The sequence below is a fragment of the Odocoileus virginianus genome, chromosome 5 (assembly GCF_023699985.2).
Source record: "Odocoileus virginianus isolate 20LAN1187 ecotype Illinois chromosome 5, Ovbor_1.2, whole genome shotgun sequence".
Classification (NCBI taxonomy): Eukaryota; Metazoa; Chordata; class Mammalia; order Artiodactyla; family Cervidae; genus Odocoileus; species Odocoileus virginianus.
Genome location: NC_069678.1, coordinates 8,543,819 through 8,561,326, shown reverse-complemented (window position 1 = coordinate 8,561,326; position 17,508 = coordinate 8,543,819). Strand labels below are relative to the sequence as shown.

The 17,508-nt window shown below is 41.2% G+C and overlaps 1 protein-coding gene across 4 annotated transcripts in view; it reads right to left on the bottom strand.

The window, feature by feature from the left end:
• Positions 1–1,805: 1,805 nt before the first annotated feature.
• Positions 1,806–17,508, bottom strand: part of SNX27 (sorting nexin 27) — a 77,431-nt gene continuing 61,728 nt past the window's right edge. The window contains exons 8-14 of one of the 4 annotated variants that reach the window (XR_002310031.2): positions 13,454–13,543; positions 8,443–8,592; positions 7,996–8,124; positions 7,561–7,620; positions 3,647–5,711; positions 2,737–2,805; positions 1,806–2,588 (exon numbers count right to left, since the gene is read on the bottom strand). Coding sequence is in view for 1 of the 4 variants with exons in the window: in XM_020874344.2 (XP_020730003.2) it covers positions 5,664–5,711; positions 7,561–7,620; positions 7,996–8,124; positions 8,443–8,592; positions 13,454–13,543 (477 nt within the window). In the remaining 3 variants the exon portion in view is untranslated. Of the gene's footprint in view, positions 5,712–7,560; positions 7,621–7,995; positions 8,125–8,442; positions 8,593–13,453; positions 13,544–17,508 lie in introns of all 4 variants that reach the window. The other 3 variants (XR_002310029.2, XR_002310030.2, XM_020874344.2) reach the window with 3 other exon arrangements.

Genomic DNA, 17,508 nt, shown 5'->3' with positions numbered 1-17,508 from the left:
CTCTATGTATTCTGCAACATCAAAGTTTCTCAACTGCAGCTGATAAAAGATGAAACTTCTCTGGTTTTTATATTTTGGCCATGCTGTGCGGTTTCTGGGGTCTTAGTTCTCCAATGAGGGACTGAACCTGGGTCCTCAGCAATGAGAGTGTGGAGTCCTAACCACTGGATCACTGGGGAAATTCTTTTTTTTTAATGTAGAGATTTTATCTGGCATTCACAGCTCTTCAGAAGTTTATCTTCCGTTTTATTCCTATACACACCTTAAGTTCTAATCAAATAGAACTGTTTGTTGTCTAGACAAGTCTTTGATAACCTCCAACCCATGTATTTTCATCCCCAATTACTAGTGTTGGCTCATAACAGCTCAATGAAGTTCACTGAATGCCTTCTTGTTGAAATCCTGCTCCTTCTAAACAGTCCACTTTAAACACCATTTTCTTCATCAAGATTTCTTTAACTGCTTCCATCCAAAGATCTTTCTCCCATCTTTTCTAGTCCTTATGCCACTTAACCCTTCCACAGCTGGGGATCACGGTCATTCCTCCAAGAGCCTGAAAGTCAGTAGAGTTTCTTACTTTGCTTTTGTATCTATTGCAGTATCTAACACAATACCCCGCACAGAGTAGATCATCAGTACATGTTTGACTTTACCTTCTCTATTCTAACTCTGGAGTTCCACTTTCTAATTCTCTGTGGATTCTTTCCTCATTAAAGAAAAAAACTGTTTCCCCAATTAACACAGTAGTAGTTGCTGTTGTTCAGTTGCTCAGTCATGTCCAACTCTTTGCAACCCCATGGACTGCAACACGCCAGGCCTCCCTGTCCCTCACCATTTTCGGAAGTTTGCCTAAGTTCATGTCCATTGTACTGGTGATGCCAGCCAGCCATCTTATCCTCTGATGCCCTCTTCTCCTTCTGCCCTCAATCTTGCCCAGCATCAGGGACTTTACTAATTACCGGATTTCAATTATTCAGTACTGACGGCTGAGTGAGAGACCCAAGCCATGTCTCTCCCCGAACTGCCAAACAAAATGTCAGACTACTTCTTGCTCTCATGGTCTCTTAATCAAGGAGCAAAAGCATGTTGCTCGGGATTATAAAAATAAAACAGGAGGGTCTATAAAAATAATTTTAAAAATCCAGCCAAACAAAAACGCTGAGCTTTTCAGAACAGATTCAGCCCAGAAACTCACACACAGAGTAGAATAGGGATTCTAAAGTATAGGTACTCAGTCTATAGCACCTGAGATTCTTCTGCAAGAGCAAAAAACAGGCAAGACCACATGTGTGCAGAGGAGGGACTTCAATCATCCAGAGTACATAGTACTGAGCTGGCACTCATTATAGAGGTGATATGTACCTTTCAGTTCAGATTCCAGAGTGAAGTTTCCTGTTACTTGAAAAGCGAAAAAGAAAATACATATTTCTGGGCCACGGGGACAGTGCTAAAACCTGTCCCAAGGGCTCTGCCAGACTCTATCTGCATCAGGCTGAGGGAGAGACGTCCTGTGAGTCTTAATGCGGAGCTTGAGTGAACTGGCACAACCAATCCTAAGAGCTGGAGAAGGAACTTTCTGGAAACACAACTGTGGACCATGGGCCTCCCAGCTTCTCCTTTCTCCTTCTCCTTTTTCCACCTCTCCCCAACTCCTGCTCTCAAACACCGCCTCACTAGTTGTGCAGGAGAGCCTGTTACATGTTTCTCCCCATCTTCAGATGGATCATTCAAACTCAAATCTCAAACATTCTTCTTCACCTCTTCCCACACAACCCAAAGGATTTGTAGTCAAGGAAACCAAAGAATAGTTTCATCAATAAATCAATTTATTTAAAAGAATATGTTACAATTAATTACACTAAGTGACATTACCAAACAATTTTAGAGTGGTTAGCTCTAGAACAAGGAATGAAAGAAACACTGTTAGCCATTATGTGTCTGTGTATTTTCTCTTCACATTTCCTAAATCACAAATAAAAAATACAAGATACTGCAGTGAAAATACAATTAGAGTTTCTCTCAAATAAATTAAAAGTGTGCATGGTTTGGGGAAAACTGAAGCCCAGCTCACTGGCTTACAAAGGGGGCGTGATATAAAACTGGTGTCCAAGTTTAGCAGTTGGCCAGTGCTTCCACCCACATCACTCCCCTCTTCAGTTCTGTTCCTCCCCAGAACCCTAAGCTTCCCACACATCCTAGATTACTGCTGAGGAGTGAGCTGACGCCACTGTGTAAATGAGTGAGGCCTGGTATGATGTGCTCAGGTTTAGGGGAAGAGGAAGGCAGGAGGTGAAACCGGAAGGTGGGGGACTAAAGACGCACACCCACCACCTCTCCTCTCTGAGTATTCAACCACATCACCCTCCCAAAGGAAAGCTAATGTGACACAGTGGATCTGGAAGGAACCTAGCGGGTATGCTGGGGCCCAATACACCAAATGGTTTCTACTGCTGAATCAATCCAGAGAACACCAAGGAGAGACGGGAGGGCACAGTTGTCCCTCTAGGTTTTGAGACTTCGGGTCACCCAGGATGCCATCCCCTTTAAGAAAACTGCCTTCCAGAGCCAGGTCCCCGAGTTGGCAAATTCTGAAATGAGAGACAGAGGTGTCACCTCCCATCAGAGCCCTTACTGCTGCTCCAAGCACTGGATTTGGAGGTGTAAGGAGTGACCCAAAGCTACTGGCCTGGGCAGATGAAACCAGATGGGCCAGGTATGGGGATGCCAAACATTTACCTAATTCCTCCCTGAGAGCTGTCCAGGCCTAGAAGCTGCCCTGAGCACGCACCTGTGCTGAGCTCAAACCTAGAGCAAGGGGAGGGGAGAAAAATGGAGAATAAAATTAAACTATAAAGAGCAGAAAACCCAAAGCATGGGCCAAGGGAAACTTTCTACAGAGATCAGTTTCTCAGGGCCTGTATTTTCTCCTGACCCATAGAAACTCTGAGCTTTGATCAAAGAGGACAGGAACTCTCTGTGGGGGTGAAAGGAGACACCAGGGCGAGCCTGCTGGCTTTGCTGTGGGCAGAGCAGGGAGCAGGGGGACCTCTCCAGTCCCCGGAGAAAAACTGCAAAAAAATGACTGAGGAGAAGCCTCCTTGAGCAGAACCCAGGACTGAGAAAGATAGCAGGGATTCAAAAAAGGAAGTGCAGAGTAAGAGGGAAAGGGTATCACATGAACACTGCTTCATGCAAAGAAGAGCTTGACCCTAGGAGCTGCACAGCCCCAGCGACCTCTGCCTCCGTCACAGGACACCTGCTGTGAGTGGAGAGAAAGCCTTCCTCTGGGCCTTCCCTCCTTCCCCGTCTCCCCAAGCTGGGGCTTTGTTAATGGAACAGCCTCAAGTAGGGGCTGGCCCTCAACATATTCTCCCAACAGGCTAACCATCCAATGGGCCCCACCCAATCTCCAAGTGTCAAGTGAGTGCCAGGTCAGGGCAGGAGGGAGGGAGCAACGTCTACACACGCTAAGAGCACCCCCGCTGCTCTCACATCTGGAGGGCAGCCTTTGGGCTTCCCGTGGACTCCAGGATTTGTTCATTCCTCTCCCACTCTGACAGAATAGGAGCAAACTACTATTTTTAAAGTGTGAACAGAGCTGGGGCCAAAAACCTCTTCAGCTCCTTGGAGTGGGCAATCAACATACCTTCTTCCCATGGTCCTCTGGCTCATTATTAAATTCCTTTATGCCAGAAGAAGTTAATTCTGTCCCAAAGCCTCCAAAGCAGGGCTCGCTCTCTGCGACTTTAAACACAGCTTCCTTACAGTTTGCACTCTGTGATCCCGCCTGGTTTGGAGAAGGTGAGGAAAGACAGGATGTCCTACCTGATACCACACCCCCCGGGGCAAGTGCCTGCCAGGGTAACAGAGTGAGAGAGAGAGTAAAGCGCCTCACGACCATCTGCAGAAACAAGTTACAGAAAAAGAAACTTCAAACCACCCCAACACTGCTCGGTGACTACAACCTACTAGGGTTGCCTCCCAGTTAGACAAAGCAGAAGATGCCACTCTGTGAAGGCTTTTGTTCAGAAGGCAGAGAAGGAAAAAAGCAAAAGAGGCTCAAAGATGTGTTTCAGATGTATCAGAGCCTGACTAAGAGCTCTCAACGCCATCCCTTTGGAGCCTGGGGGTTGAGAATGTCGCTCCTGCTGCTCTCACATCAGGAGGGCAGCCTCTGAGAGACCAACATTCTCAACCCCCAGTCAGCGCTGGCCCCAGACCCAGGGATGCAGTTCTTAGGTCACAAAAGGTCTAACTGTGAGGTCAGATGAGGCGCTCTTTTAAGGGGCAAAAATATTTTCCTTCAGTATCCTTTTAGTTAAAAGTTGAGATCCAACCCAAATCAACCGTATTCCCACTGTCCCTTCCTGGGTCCTCAGCTGGCTTAGACGGGTTATGGTTTTGCTTGGCTCAGATCACTGACTGTTCTAAGTGTCCCCAAGGCCTTGGGGGATATGGTCAGGTCCTTCCCCAACATGGTTGTTTAAGGAAGTCACAGAGAACCTAATAGTTACAGTGTTACTGGTCGGGAAGACAGTAGGAAGAAGCTTACGTACATAGTGCCTTTCTTCTTTCCTGCCCTACCTAAGTCCAATCTTTGTGCCTAAAGGTATCAGCTTTGACTCTGGTCCCGAGTACGATCCCTGCTTTACGAACAGCAGAGAAATGGGCAGTCATGACCACCAAGCATTTCAGGGGTCTGTGGCATCAACCTCCTGAGCCCCCCACCCTCCATTCTAGGCCTGCTGAGGGAAAGCATACAGGGGGCCCTTGGGAAGCAGGAAGATGTGGAATGTGGCTAAAAGCCATGAGTGGAAGAGACAGAAATGGACCAGGAATGTTGTCTTGGAATCAAGAGAGACCACATCAAGTCTTCAGACTCTCCCTGCAGATCTGCAGCCCCACTGCCCTTGAAAAACACACTTCTTTCTCCTCCCCAGCAGTCTTTTGAAGATAAAGAAATTATGCTCCTTGCTCCTCAGACTCTACGGCAACCTATGATCCACAATCTTCATTCAATACAAAAAGGGGGGAAAACCCAAGCAGGTTGTAAACTTTTCGAGTCCTTCATGAGGAGAGGTATTTTCCCTGTAAAATTTTTTTTTCCTTTTTAAAGTTTGTTTCAAAATAAAGAGAGCAAGAGAGAAGTCATGAGTTCTAGTGAAAGGTGTGTAAAAACACAAGCTAAAAAAGGTACTGCCATCAATATGAAATTTAAAAAGAAATATATATATGTATATACGTGCAGCTAATTTGCGTATATATAATTTTTACATACATACATATATATGTCTGAACAGTGCAAATGGATGGAGTTCATAGTTCCAGTTCTAAAAATATAGTACAAGGAGAGTCTGTTGGTATGAGGCCCAGAGGAAAGGACAAAGATCCCTTTGGCGAATTGGTTGGGCTTATTTCTTTCTTTTCCTGTCTTAACTCAGCTGACTCCTGGTGCTGACCCATCTATTGTTCTCTACCAGCTCAATTACAGAGATACGAAACTCAGAGGAATTATTAATGACATTTAGTTTAGGGCTTTTGAGTATAATGACTTTTTTCCTTTTTCTCTTCTTCTGTGTTAATGGTTACTCTGTCTGACATGGGAGACGAAAGGGGTAAGAGGATGGATGAGGGTGAAGAGAAGGGAACAGGGTAACGAGAGGCTAGGTGGCCACATCCCTCTGCTGTGACCTCGCCATCTGGAAAATGTTCTGAAAGGAAAAAAAGACAAGAGTTATTGGGAAGCCTCAGGTGTCTTCATCTCCTCCCATCCAGAGACAGCCCCTCACACAGAAAATGTACAACTGGATGACTCGACATGATGGGCCTCTTCACTGGACACAACTTTCCATTAAGAATCACAGCCTTTTAGAGCTGGAAGGGACCCAGGATATTACTCATCCGGCTCAGTCTTTCAGTCTCAGAGATAAGAAAAGATGAGAAAACTAAAATCCAGGGAGGCTGATTTGAACAGAATCACAGAAAGAAAAATGGCTAGGAGAAAATCCAGATCTGATCCCCAGGGCCCTGTGTTCTTCCTACAAAACCAAGAATATAAATGCTCATATTCCTTACTTTACTTTCTGAACCTCAAAAACATCTTCTTGAAGAGTAAGCAGCTAATTATTCAGAATCTTTTAAATTCTGTTCCATCACTAGCACGTACAGACAGCAGGAAAGCAGCAGCAAAAACCATACACACACACACACACACAAACGAACACTTGGTTATCCTACACACTCTTTAACATCTCATCTAGTCAGAAGGACTAAAGCTAAGTACAACTGCTCTTCTGGATCAGGAACAACATGGAGGGCGACTGATAAAAATACAGGCAGAGGAGGGTCCATGAAGTCACAGGAGATGAACAGCCTGTGGCCAACAGCCACCCTCTTGACAAGGGAAACAGGGCTTTTTTGCACAGTCTGGTTTAGCATCCAAGACTAATGACCTCTCTGGAAGAGAATCCTGGCTCCTGTGGGATAACTGGTCTCTAACTAATATTCCTAGAAGAGAATCCTGGCTCATGTGGGATGACCGGTCTCTAACTAATACTCCTATAAGAGTGTCCTGGCTCACGTGGGATGACTAGTCTCTAACTAATACTCCTAGAAGAGTATCCTGGCTCAGGTGGAATGACTGATCTCTAACTAATACTCCTAGAAGAGCATCCTGGCTCACGTGGGATGACTAGTCTCTAACTAATACTCCTAGAAGAGTATCCTGGTTCATGTGGAATGACTGATCTCTAACTAATACTCCTAGAAGAGCGTCCTGGTTCACATGGGATGACCGGTCTCTAACTAATATTCCTAGAAGAGAATCCTGGCTCATGTGGGATGACCGGTCTCTAACTAATACTCCTAGAAGAGCATCCTTGCTCATGTGGGATGACCTGTCTCTAATACTCTTAGAAGAGCATCCTGGCTCATGTGGGATGACCGGTCTCTAACTAATACTCCTAGAAGAGTATCCTGGCTCACGTGGGATGACTAGTCTCTAACTAATACTCCTAGAAGAGCATCCTTGCTCATGTGGGATGACCTGTCTCTAATACTCCTAGAAGAGCATCCTGGCTCATGTGGGATGACCTGTCTCTAATACTCTTAGAAGAGCATCCTGGCTCATGTGGGATGACCGGTCTCTAACTAATACTCCTAGAAGAGTGTCCTGGCTCACGTGGGATGACTAGTCTCTAACTAATACTCCTAGAAGAGCATCCTGGTTCACATGGGATGACTGGTCTCTAACTAATACTCCTAGAAGAGCGTCCTGGCTCACGCGGGATGACTAATCTCTAACTAATACTCCTAGAAGAGCGTCCTGGCTCATGTGGAATGACTGATCTCTAATACTTCTAGAAGAGTGTCCTGGCTCACGTGGGATGACTAGTCTCTAATTAATACTCCTATAAGAGCATCCTGGCTCATGTGGGATAACTGGTCTCTAACTAGTATTCCTAGAAAGATGGAGGTGAGGGTCCCAGGTATTTGGATACAGGAGTGTACATTTTAAACAAACAAAGATGAAAAGGTCAATTCAAGATTGTTTAGAATTACCTCTTTTCTCCATTTGAGCTCGCAGAACACCCTCTCGAAGCATTCATGCATGTAATTAAACTGAAAAAAGACAAAGCAATGTTCACTGCCTTCTCCAGACCAGGCATCACAAAACCATGCCTTTGAACTCCTGCCCAGAGTCACCTTCCAAACTTGCTCAGCCTGAGAAAAACCTTAAGAGGCTCCATAAAACCCAGGCCTGGCTCATCTACTATTCTCTGGCTCCTTCTAGTGGTAATTGTGAGTGAAGAGGAGAGTGAAACTGCTAATCCTACTTGGACTTAAAGGAAAGACAGAAGAACCTAGGCATCTAGGATTCAAACAGGTTCAGATCTCAAGACTGTTATCCCTACAGCTCCATTTACACATTTAGCTTTAGGAGAACTTTAAGCCCAATCTACTTTCCCCGAGCATGCTTCCCCAACCATCACTCACATATGGTGTGAAGATTTTAACCCATCGAGGCTTCTTCTCTCCTCGTGCATATTCAAAACAGAAGGCCATTCCTTCTTCATCTGTATCCCATCGCTGCATCTCATCCCATTCAAATGCTATTACCTGGTTCTGAACAATCGAGAGCATAAGTTTGAGAATGCTGGGGAGCTTAGGTAAGATGGTTCTGAACCAGGCAGCAGAAAAGAAATGTAGAGATGTCTATAGCATTTCATGGAAAAGACTGACAGAAGAATAAAGGTCAATGTAAACAGCCAGTGAAGGTGAGGAGCAGTGTGCACCCAGAGCCTATGTATCCCAGTCAAAACAGTTTTGATTTCATTGTCCCCCACCCCAAGTAGGAACTAAAACATAGCAAGTGAGCATCAAAGCACTCCCAGTGTTCCTGGCCCTGCCCCCTGGCCAGGTGCCTGCTCAGTGAACTCTCACCTCCAGCTGTCCTTCTTCAGTGCAGGCATGCAATTTAAAGTGCGTGATGCTGATGGCTGTGATAACATGCCCCTTCCTCCTGGAGTCGCAGGCACAGTGGGGGAAGATAATTTCATTGTAGCCCTCACAAGTCCTTAGCATGTTGAGGTACTAGGGGAAAAAAAAAAGGGAAAGAGAAACAGTGCTACCCTGGAACTATACCATCCTCAAGAGCTGCTGAGAAGGCACAAAAGAACCAAGAAAATCCTCACAACCTATAGACTGTGCCTCTGGGCTCACATCCAGACAGGAATGTGGGACAGGACTCCTGGATGATCCTTCATCCTCCTTCTAACTTTCACCTCCATACTTCAACCCTTGTCTCTTTCTCTACTTAAAAAAGATACATAAATGAAGCCAGAAGAGAGACTGCAACCAAGACTCAGAGCAGGGAACTCATAATGCCATTTAGTCCAGCCCTCTATTTTCCCTGTACCTAAGGGATGAAATCAAATCTATCTGAGAACTAATGTTTCTCGTGCCCTCTCCAATCAAAAGTTAGAGTGATCTCAGTGATGAGGACTAAACCACCCAAATCTCATATTCATAAAAGGTTTAAGCTGAGAGAAACTTAAAAGTTAGTCACTTTATAGAAACCCAGAATAATGAGACTTGCTTAATGTTACACGTAATAATAAGTGGTACAACCAGGATTACAAATCAGGTTTAATTTCTAGGCCTCTGATCCTTTTTCTCTATTACCGACTAGTCCCCTTCAGCCCCACTGTCCCCTGGGTCTCCAACATACAGGCCTCCTTAAAAAGCATCTGGATCCGAATCAAGTGACAGATGTGACCCTCACAGGTACAATGCTCCCGAGAGAGCTCTCTGAACTCTTGACTCTTCTCCTCCACAGTTAGGGCTAGCCTCTCTCTTCCTTAACACTACTTTGAATTGAGTGGGGACAGAGTAAAAGAGAAGGAGCGGGAAGGAAAGCAGGAGAGAAACAGAGAAGATGATGAGAACAAAAGACGACGCGTGGACTCTGACCTGGGAAACAAGCCAACAGTCTTGCATCTGTGTGACACCACCACCTGCACATCACACAGAAGAACAGGCAGAGTGGCAATGTGCGCAGAGTCAGAGAGAAGACAAAGGTGGCGCCCCCTAGCTGATTTCAACTAGATGGGTAAGGAAGTTAGAATACACTGGAGAGCTGCCTTCTGCCTCACCAAGAGAAGAGACACAGGCACAAAAAAGATCCTGATTCGTAATCCTGGTTGTGTAGAGCTCTCTGTTCTCCCAAACTTCCTGCGGAGGGTCAAACCAGATCTAATATGGAAATCAAGGCCTGAGAGGAACCGTGGGAACCAACTCTCCCAAATTTCAAGGGCGGCAATTCTCAAGCACCTGAAGTTTCAGCCTCATTAGGGTGCTTCTGTAAAAATCTACAAAGATTTCTAGATCCTACCCCTAGAGATTCTGGCTTAGTATATGTGAGGTGGAGTTCAGAAATATGCACTTGAAGCAGGCTTCACAAGTGATTCCTGTGTAACTGAGCTGGGGACTATACTTTGAGAAACACTGACCTCCACACATATCACCTTGTGTGAAATCATTAAAAATTACATTGACAAGCACAAACCCAGAAACTTCTATTTGTCGGTTCAATAATGGCAAGACATAAGTTACACACATTCACTGTTTGAAAGAGAGTAAAAAGAGAGAGAGGAAAAAAAAAACAAGTCTTGTATACATTATATTCTCAACCATCCAAATTTGAGATTCAATCTAACTTGGTAAATAAGTAAAAAACAAAAACATTTTTATCATACTGGGTATTACAAACTATGGCAAAGGTATGAGCTATCCTCTGTATGTGGAGAGCAAAGCAACTTACACAAAGCTTATTTATCTGTTAAGAACTTTGTGATGTTTCCTCAAGACTCTACTTGATAGCAAGCAATCCTAACATCCCCAATTTACAAAAAAGAAACTGAAAGTGAGAAGTCTGTGAATGGCTGAAAGTCTCACAGTTATCTGGCAAAATATCACAGTGATCGGGCCTAATCTTAGGCCTATCAACATGCTAAGCTGTTATACATAATGGTATCAAGACCCATGGGCTCTGAGGGATCCATCTGAGGTGGAAGTTTCAGTGTACTGACCATGACCACTGTCTAGGCTAATGTCTCTGAACACTAACACTTGAATAAAATCCAAACTTTTTTTGGGAGGTAGGAGGTCTTCAAAATTAGGCTGCAATATTATGTAGCCAGTACAAAACTGTACACTGGCACTAGGCTTTCAAGGGAACAGAATTCCATAGACATTTAAGCATATTTTATATTTATACTCGGTTAAGATGACCCATGGGGAAACATATCAACGTACGAACTGCACTTGAGTTCTTCACCTTGTATGACAAGATACAAACGAGTCTAAGAAATAACTTCATATTAGATTACTACATTCATTAAACTCAGACTTGCTATATTTTGCCACAGAACAACTCAAACCTATTTATCTCTCTAGCACCTTGCATTGTACCTGGCACATACCCGGTGCTCAACAAACATTTTTTGTAAATGTATAAATGGAAGATAGTGCATTTAGAGTGCTATATGTTCAAAAAAACAGTATGTATTCCACATTCAGAAGCTTTTATGAAATTGCTTTGATTCTGTTGGTTTTGACAACGCCAAAGAACTACTGCAGGGGTTAACAGCCTTTTTCACCAAAATATGCAGATATTTTGGTCAGAATCATGCATTAATACATAGAAGACAATACCATTAAAGAAGAGGTGGATGCTCAGTTTTAAAATCTTGTCTCCCACACAGCAAAATTCCCTTAACCAAAATTCTGCCAAGACTTAATTCCATTTAAAAGATTTGGGGAATGACTATTTCAGCCTGTTGGTATGCAGAACACTGGTAGATGGTTCCCTCTTTGTCATATGAGTGATAAAATAAATATCCCACCTAGATATAAGACTAGGAAGGAGCTAAATAAGTTCAGTGGCTAACTTGTTTGCATTCTTATTCCAAACATTCCCTCCTAAAAACTGCTCAGATAGTACAAAAGAAACTCAAGTGGCCTATTAGAATTATTACCAATGCAATTACTGCCTTCTGTAAAAACTGTGCTCAACTGCTCAGCTGTATCGGACTCTTTGCAACTGTATGGACTGTGGCCCACCAGGCTCCTCTAACCATGGAATTTTCCAGGCAAGAATACTGGAGTGAACTGTGATTTCCTACTCCATTGTGTAGAAACTATATGAAAACTATTAGAAAAAACTATAATTGGAAAATTTCAACTATATGAACTGGCCAGGAAAGAAGTTTTAAAATGATATTAGTAGAGTCTTTATAAATGTTCTTTATACATTTTATTTTTGACAAATTTCATCCCTCCATTTACGGCATATATAAATTCAAAACTATTTCTGAAATATTCTAAGAATATCATAGTAGCCCTCTCCAACAGAACTTTCTGTGGTGATGAAAATGTTCCATATCTGAGCTGTCCAATACAGTAGCTACTAGCGACTCACTCAATACCTGAAATGTGCTAATGCATCTGAGGAACTGAATTTTAAATTTTATTTAAGTTAAATAAATTTAAAATTAAATTTGAGTAGCCACACGAGGCTAGTAGCTATGGAATCAAACAGCACAGCTCTAGGATATCACACTAACCAAGAGCACTACTGAGCATAAATGTTCGAGCAACTGCAGAGATGGAAGTTGTGAAAACAAATGACTTTGCCACTGCTAAATCACAACTATAATGTTAAAAACCTAAATATTAATTCTCACAGAATCTTATTTTTATCATATTAAATGTTTTGTACATCTTTTATTTTAGGCCTTTTTATTATTAAAAAGAATATTGTTTAGTAATCACTAATAATAAAGTTATATACCCATATATAAAACAATAAGCTCTGTGTGTGCTAAACAGAGGAACACAATAGACTTTATATCAAGCTCTATATCCCCCTCCTGTTTTGTTTCTTTGGCTGCACGACGTGGCACTCAGAATCTTAGTTCTCCGACCTGGGATTGAATCCGTGCCGCTGCCTTGGGAGTGTGGAGTCTTAACTATTGGACTACTGGGTAAGTACTCCACTCCTTTTTAAATCAGTTAAGCCACTGACCAGGTTGCAACATCTTTCAAAAATGACTAGAACAACAAATTTAAAAGATAAGGGGAATTTTCAAAAAGCACATGAAAAGATGCTCAACATTTTTAATTATTAGATATGCAAATCAAAACTATAATGAGGCATCACCTCATACCAGTCAGAAAAGCTATCATCAAAAAGTCTACAAATAACAAATGCTGGAAAGGGTGTGAGGAAAAGGGAATCCTCCAACACTGTTGGTGGGAATATAAGCTGATGCAGCCACTGTGGAAAGTAGTATGGAGATGCCTCATAACACTAAAAATAGAATTCCCATATGATCCAGCAATCCCATTCCTGGGCATATATCCAGACAAAACTATAATTCAAAAAGAGATTATTATACTAAGTGAAGTAAGTCAGAAGCAGAAAGACAAATACCATATGATATCATTTACACGTGGAATCTAAAAAAAGGTTACAAGTGGACTTTTCACAACTACTTATATGTGGAATCTAAAAAATAATACAAATAAATATATACAGAAAACAGAGACTCACAGACTTTGAAAACAAACTTATAATTTCCAAAGGGGAAAGGTGGGAGCGGGGAGGACAAATTAGGAGTTTGGGATTAATACATACAAACTACTATATGTAAAATAGATAATCAACAAAGATTATCATGTATAGCATGGAGAATTATATTCAATATTCTGTAATAAACCTATATGGGAAAACAATCTGAAAAAGAATGGATATATGTACAACTGAATCACTTTGCTCTATGCCTGAAACTAACACAACATTGTAAATCACCTGTTCTCCAATATAAAGTTAAATTAAATTTAAAAAGGGATAAGGGGCATTTTATAAAGAGATTATGGAACATAAACCTACCATGACCATTTTCCTTTGTTCATACAGCTTCTGTAATTGGTAGGATTTTTCCTCTGCTTTGATGTAACCTTTTTTCACATCATCAACAGCCTGTCACCAAAACAAAGGCAAGGAAGAAAGAAATGTAAAAATTATTATCAAGTACATTCTTGATAGAAATAAAGGGATACAGATTCATTTTCACAATAATTCCTATCCATCTGGACCATCATCATCATTGCCTGTGAACCTTGCAACTCTTATTCTAGGTCTGTTCTGTTAAGAGATTTAAATTCAGGTTAATTTATACATGTGAAATAATTTCAGAACACTGAAAGACAGTACACAATACTGTATTAAAGATAATGATGAAGTAGCAAAAATGTGTGACATAAATAGTAAGTGATACATGAAGCCAGAACAGGAAAGCTTATTGCTAACTGTAGTTATCAAGGAAGTCTTGATTGGACCCCACAGGATAGGCTGAATAGGAGAAACCTCAGGCTAAAGTCACAAAACAGAAACGGGTTTGAATTTAAATATATTCAGGAGACAGACCTGCCTGACCAGAATAAAGGATACATGTTAGTGGACAATAATTCTGGATGCATAGGTTAATAGAATATGAAGGATCCCAAAGAGCAGGCATAGAATTTAGGCTTAAGGACAGTAGAAAGCTAAAATAAATAAATAAAAAGTTGTTGTTTCAGAAAGATTGATCTCTACATGACTGCCAAATGATTTAAGCTAAGAAGAGAATGAAACCAGGAAGATCAATGATATTGTGGTACTTTAAGCATTAAGTGAAACAAGACCTTAGTCCAGTGGGGTAGCAACTGGAAGAGAGAAGTGATAAATCTGAGACCATAAACAGAAAAGCTTCCAGCGAGGATCTGATATAGAAATGAAGGTATCCAGATATAATACACTAAACTATTCCTAGTTCAGCTGTATGAAACATATATCCCCTTCCCAACCTTACTCCACCTCTCCTCCACTCTAAGAAAAACTTTAAAAATTCAATGGATGGGAAAACTGATCTTTGGGAGGGAAAAAAAAAAGAAAAAGAACAAACAGAACCATTTGTCCAGAGCATTCAGGATCTACCCTCAGTGAGTTACTCCAAAGACAACCCTATGCAGACAGCAGGCAGGGAACCACCTGAATCTTTACCAGAAAACTGCCGATTTCCTTCAGGTAGAAATCATTCCCCATAGTCTTTTACAGGAAAACATTTGCCTATTAGAATGAATTCAGGATTGAAGTCAAGAGACAAGTTCAAATTCTAGCTGTCACCTACCCATATACATTTGAGTAAGTCACTTAAACCCTCTCATTCTGTAAAACAAGAATAAAATCCATTTTGAAGGTAGACAACAGAACAAGATAAAAAATGTTAACAGCTTTGTGAAATATATATAAATAGTTATTACTACTACCATTGATATTGGCATCGTTTGCCTGTTAAATTCTAAGAACCACACAAGGATATATCCTCCCTGGGACTGCCACTGGAGAGAGTATCCCCGTATCTCCCCAACCCCAGCCATACAAGCGAGGATTCACTTAGGCAGAGAGGTTATATTCACAGAAGGGATGCTCAGTGAGAACTGCCACCAACGTCCTGCAGAACCTGAATACTGTCACCAAAAGACTTGGCTGCTCCAGCGAGATCAAGTTTAAACCAGTTAGACTGAAAAGCTGGGAGAGAAGTAAAGAGGGAAAACAAACAAATATGGTTTATCAATTCAGTTTCTCCAATACCTAGAACTGTCCAACTAGTAACAGCACTTAAATACTTACTGATGACCATTTCCCCTGGGCAGAGGTGGGCCAGAGTGAACATCTACTCCAGCAACTCTAAGTGAACTATTTTCATGTGGGGCAGTAAAAATGTTCTCTCCTCACTCATTTCTAATCAAGATTATATTGCTTGATTGGCTGAGTGGAAAACATAAAATATCAGGACACTAGATTCCTTTTTCCCTTAATTGAAAAAAATTATGAAATAAAAGAGATACATAGTTTTTAAAAACATGTATTACTTAGAGGCATCTAACCAAAACAAGTTTGATCACACAGCCTCATTCCAGATATTGTTAAGCACTGTAAGCAGTTTTTTGTAATATTCCTTTCATAATTCTAAATGTCATGCTTATGCTAATTCCTAACTTGTCAATTTTAGACAATGTTGACTTGCTGTGTTAAAAATAATAAGTTTTGGGCTTCCCTAGTGGCCCAGTGGTAAAGAATCCTCTTGCCAATGTAGAACACATGGGTTCAACCCTTGATCCCAGATTTCACATGCCTCGGAGCAACTAAGCCCATGTGCCACAACTACTGAGCCTGTGCTCTAGAGCCCAGGAGCTGCAACTACTGAATCCACATGCCACAACTACTGAAGCCTGCGTGCCCTAGAGGCCATGCTCCACAAAAAAGGAAGTCACCACACTGCAACTAGAGAGTAGCCTCCTGTTCACCTAACTAGAGAAAGTCCTTGCACAGCAACGAAGACCCAGCACAGCCATAAATAAATAAATAAAATTATTTTTAAAAATAAATAAAAAGAGTTTAAAAAAAAAAGTTTTAGGGACTACCCTGGTGGTCCAGTGGTTGAGCATCCATGCTTCCACTGCAGAGGGCATGGGTTCAATCCCTGGTTGGGGAACTAGGATCCCACATACCATAATGTGCAGCCAAAAATAGTAATGTTTTAGCTTTCATGTACCACTCCTACACTCTCTCTTCTTCCTCCAACATCTCAATAAAAATTAAATCAGTAATCAGTATTGAATACTGTACTCAACACATTATTATAAACACGCAAACATTGTTCACAACTAAATCATGTGCTGTTACCAGGGCTTCCTTTCTTATATATTTTGTTTTCCTTTTAGGTTAACTGCCTTATGTTTATAACTTTCCACATGCCTCTTACCAATTCTTCCACAACAACCAAACACCAAACTCCTGTTGACTCATTCAAACATTCGTTTTCTAAAAACTGTTGACCATTCTCATCTATTGTGTCTCCGTCTATTCTCTTCACAGGTTTACGCCTCTTAAAATCCATTGTTTATTCTAGTAAGCTTTCAAAAAGTAGTTTAAATGTATATTTAATCTGCCAGGTTTAGCCAGAAATTAAATATATCCTACTATGGATTTTGACTTTTATCAATTTTTTAAGGAAATGGCACATAACTATCATTATTATCTAGTATTTCATCAATTCTAGGGTACACAGTTTTCTCGCATTTTATCATTCCTATAATTGGGATGCATCTTATAATCAACGATATATGTTGTTTAATTGGTAGCTTTTTTCTCTCAGCAGTACATAAAATACTAGTGCATCTTACAACTGATGGCATCTCAGAATTGATGAGATGCCTGAGACAGTCCCACCAACAAAATATGATACAAAAAATCAACTAAAATTAAGTGAGCGAAAAATTTTAGTATTATTTTCCAAAAGGCACAATTGTTTACCTAGTCAATCATAAAATCATTTGAGCTGCTGTGCACTGCTAGGAATGTAAAATGGTACAGCTGCTATGGAAAACAGTGAGGCGGTTCCTCAAAAAATTAAAAATAGAATTACTATATGATCCAGCCATTGATCATGATTCTGGGGATATTAAAAGCAGAATTTTGAAGAGACATTTACATAACCATGTTCATAACAGCATTATTCATAATAGCCAAGAGGTAAAAGCAACCCAAATGTCCATCCACAGATGAATAAACAAAATGTGATATACACATACAATGGCATATTATTATTCAGCTTTAATAACATGAATAAGCCTTAAGGACATTATGCTAAATAAAATAAGCAAGTCACAAAAGACAAATAATGTATGATTCCATTTACATGAGATATCTAAAGTAGTCAAGTTCACAGAAAGTAGAATGGAAGTGGCCATAGTAGGGGAGAGGAAAATGAGTTGTTTAATGGGTAGAATTTTAGTTTTGCAAGAGGAAAAAGTTCTGAAGATCTATTGCATAATGAAGTGAATTTAACACTACTGAATTGCACATTTTTAAATGGCTGAGAGTTAAAAAAAAACTTACCA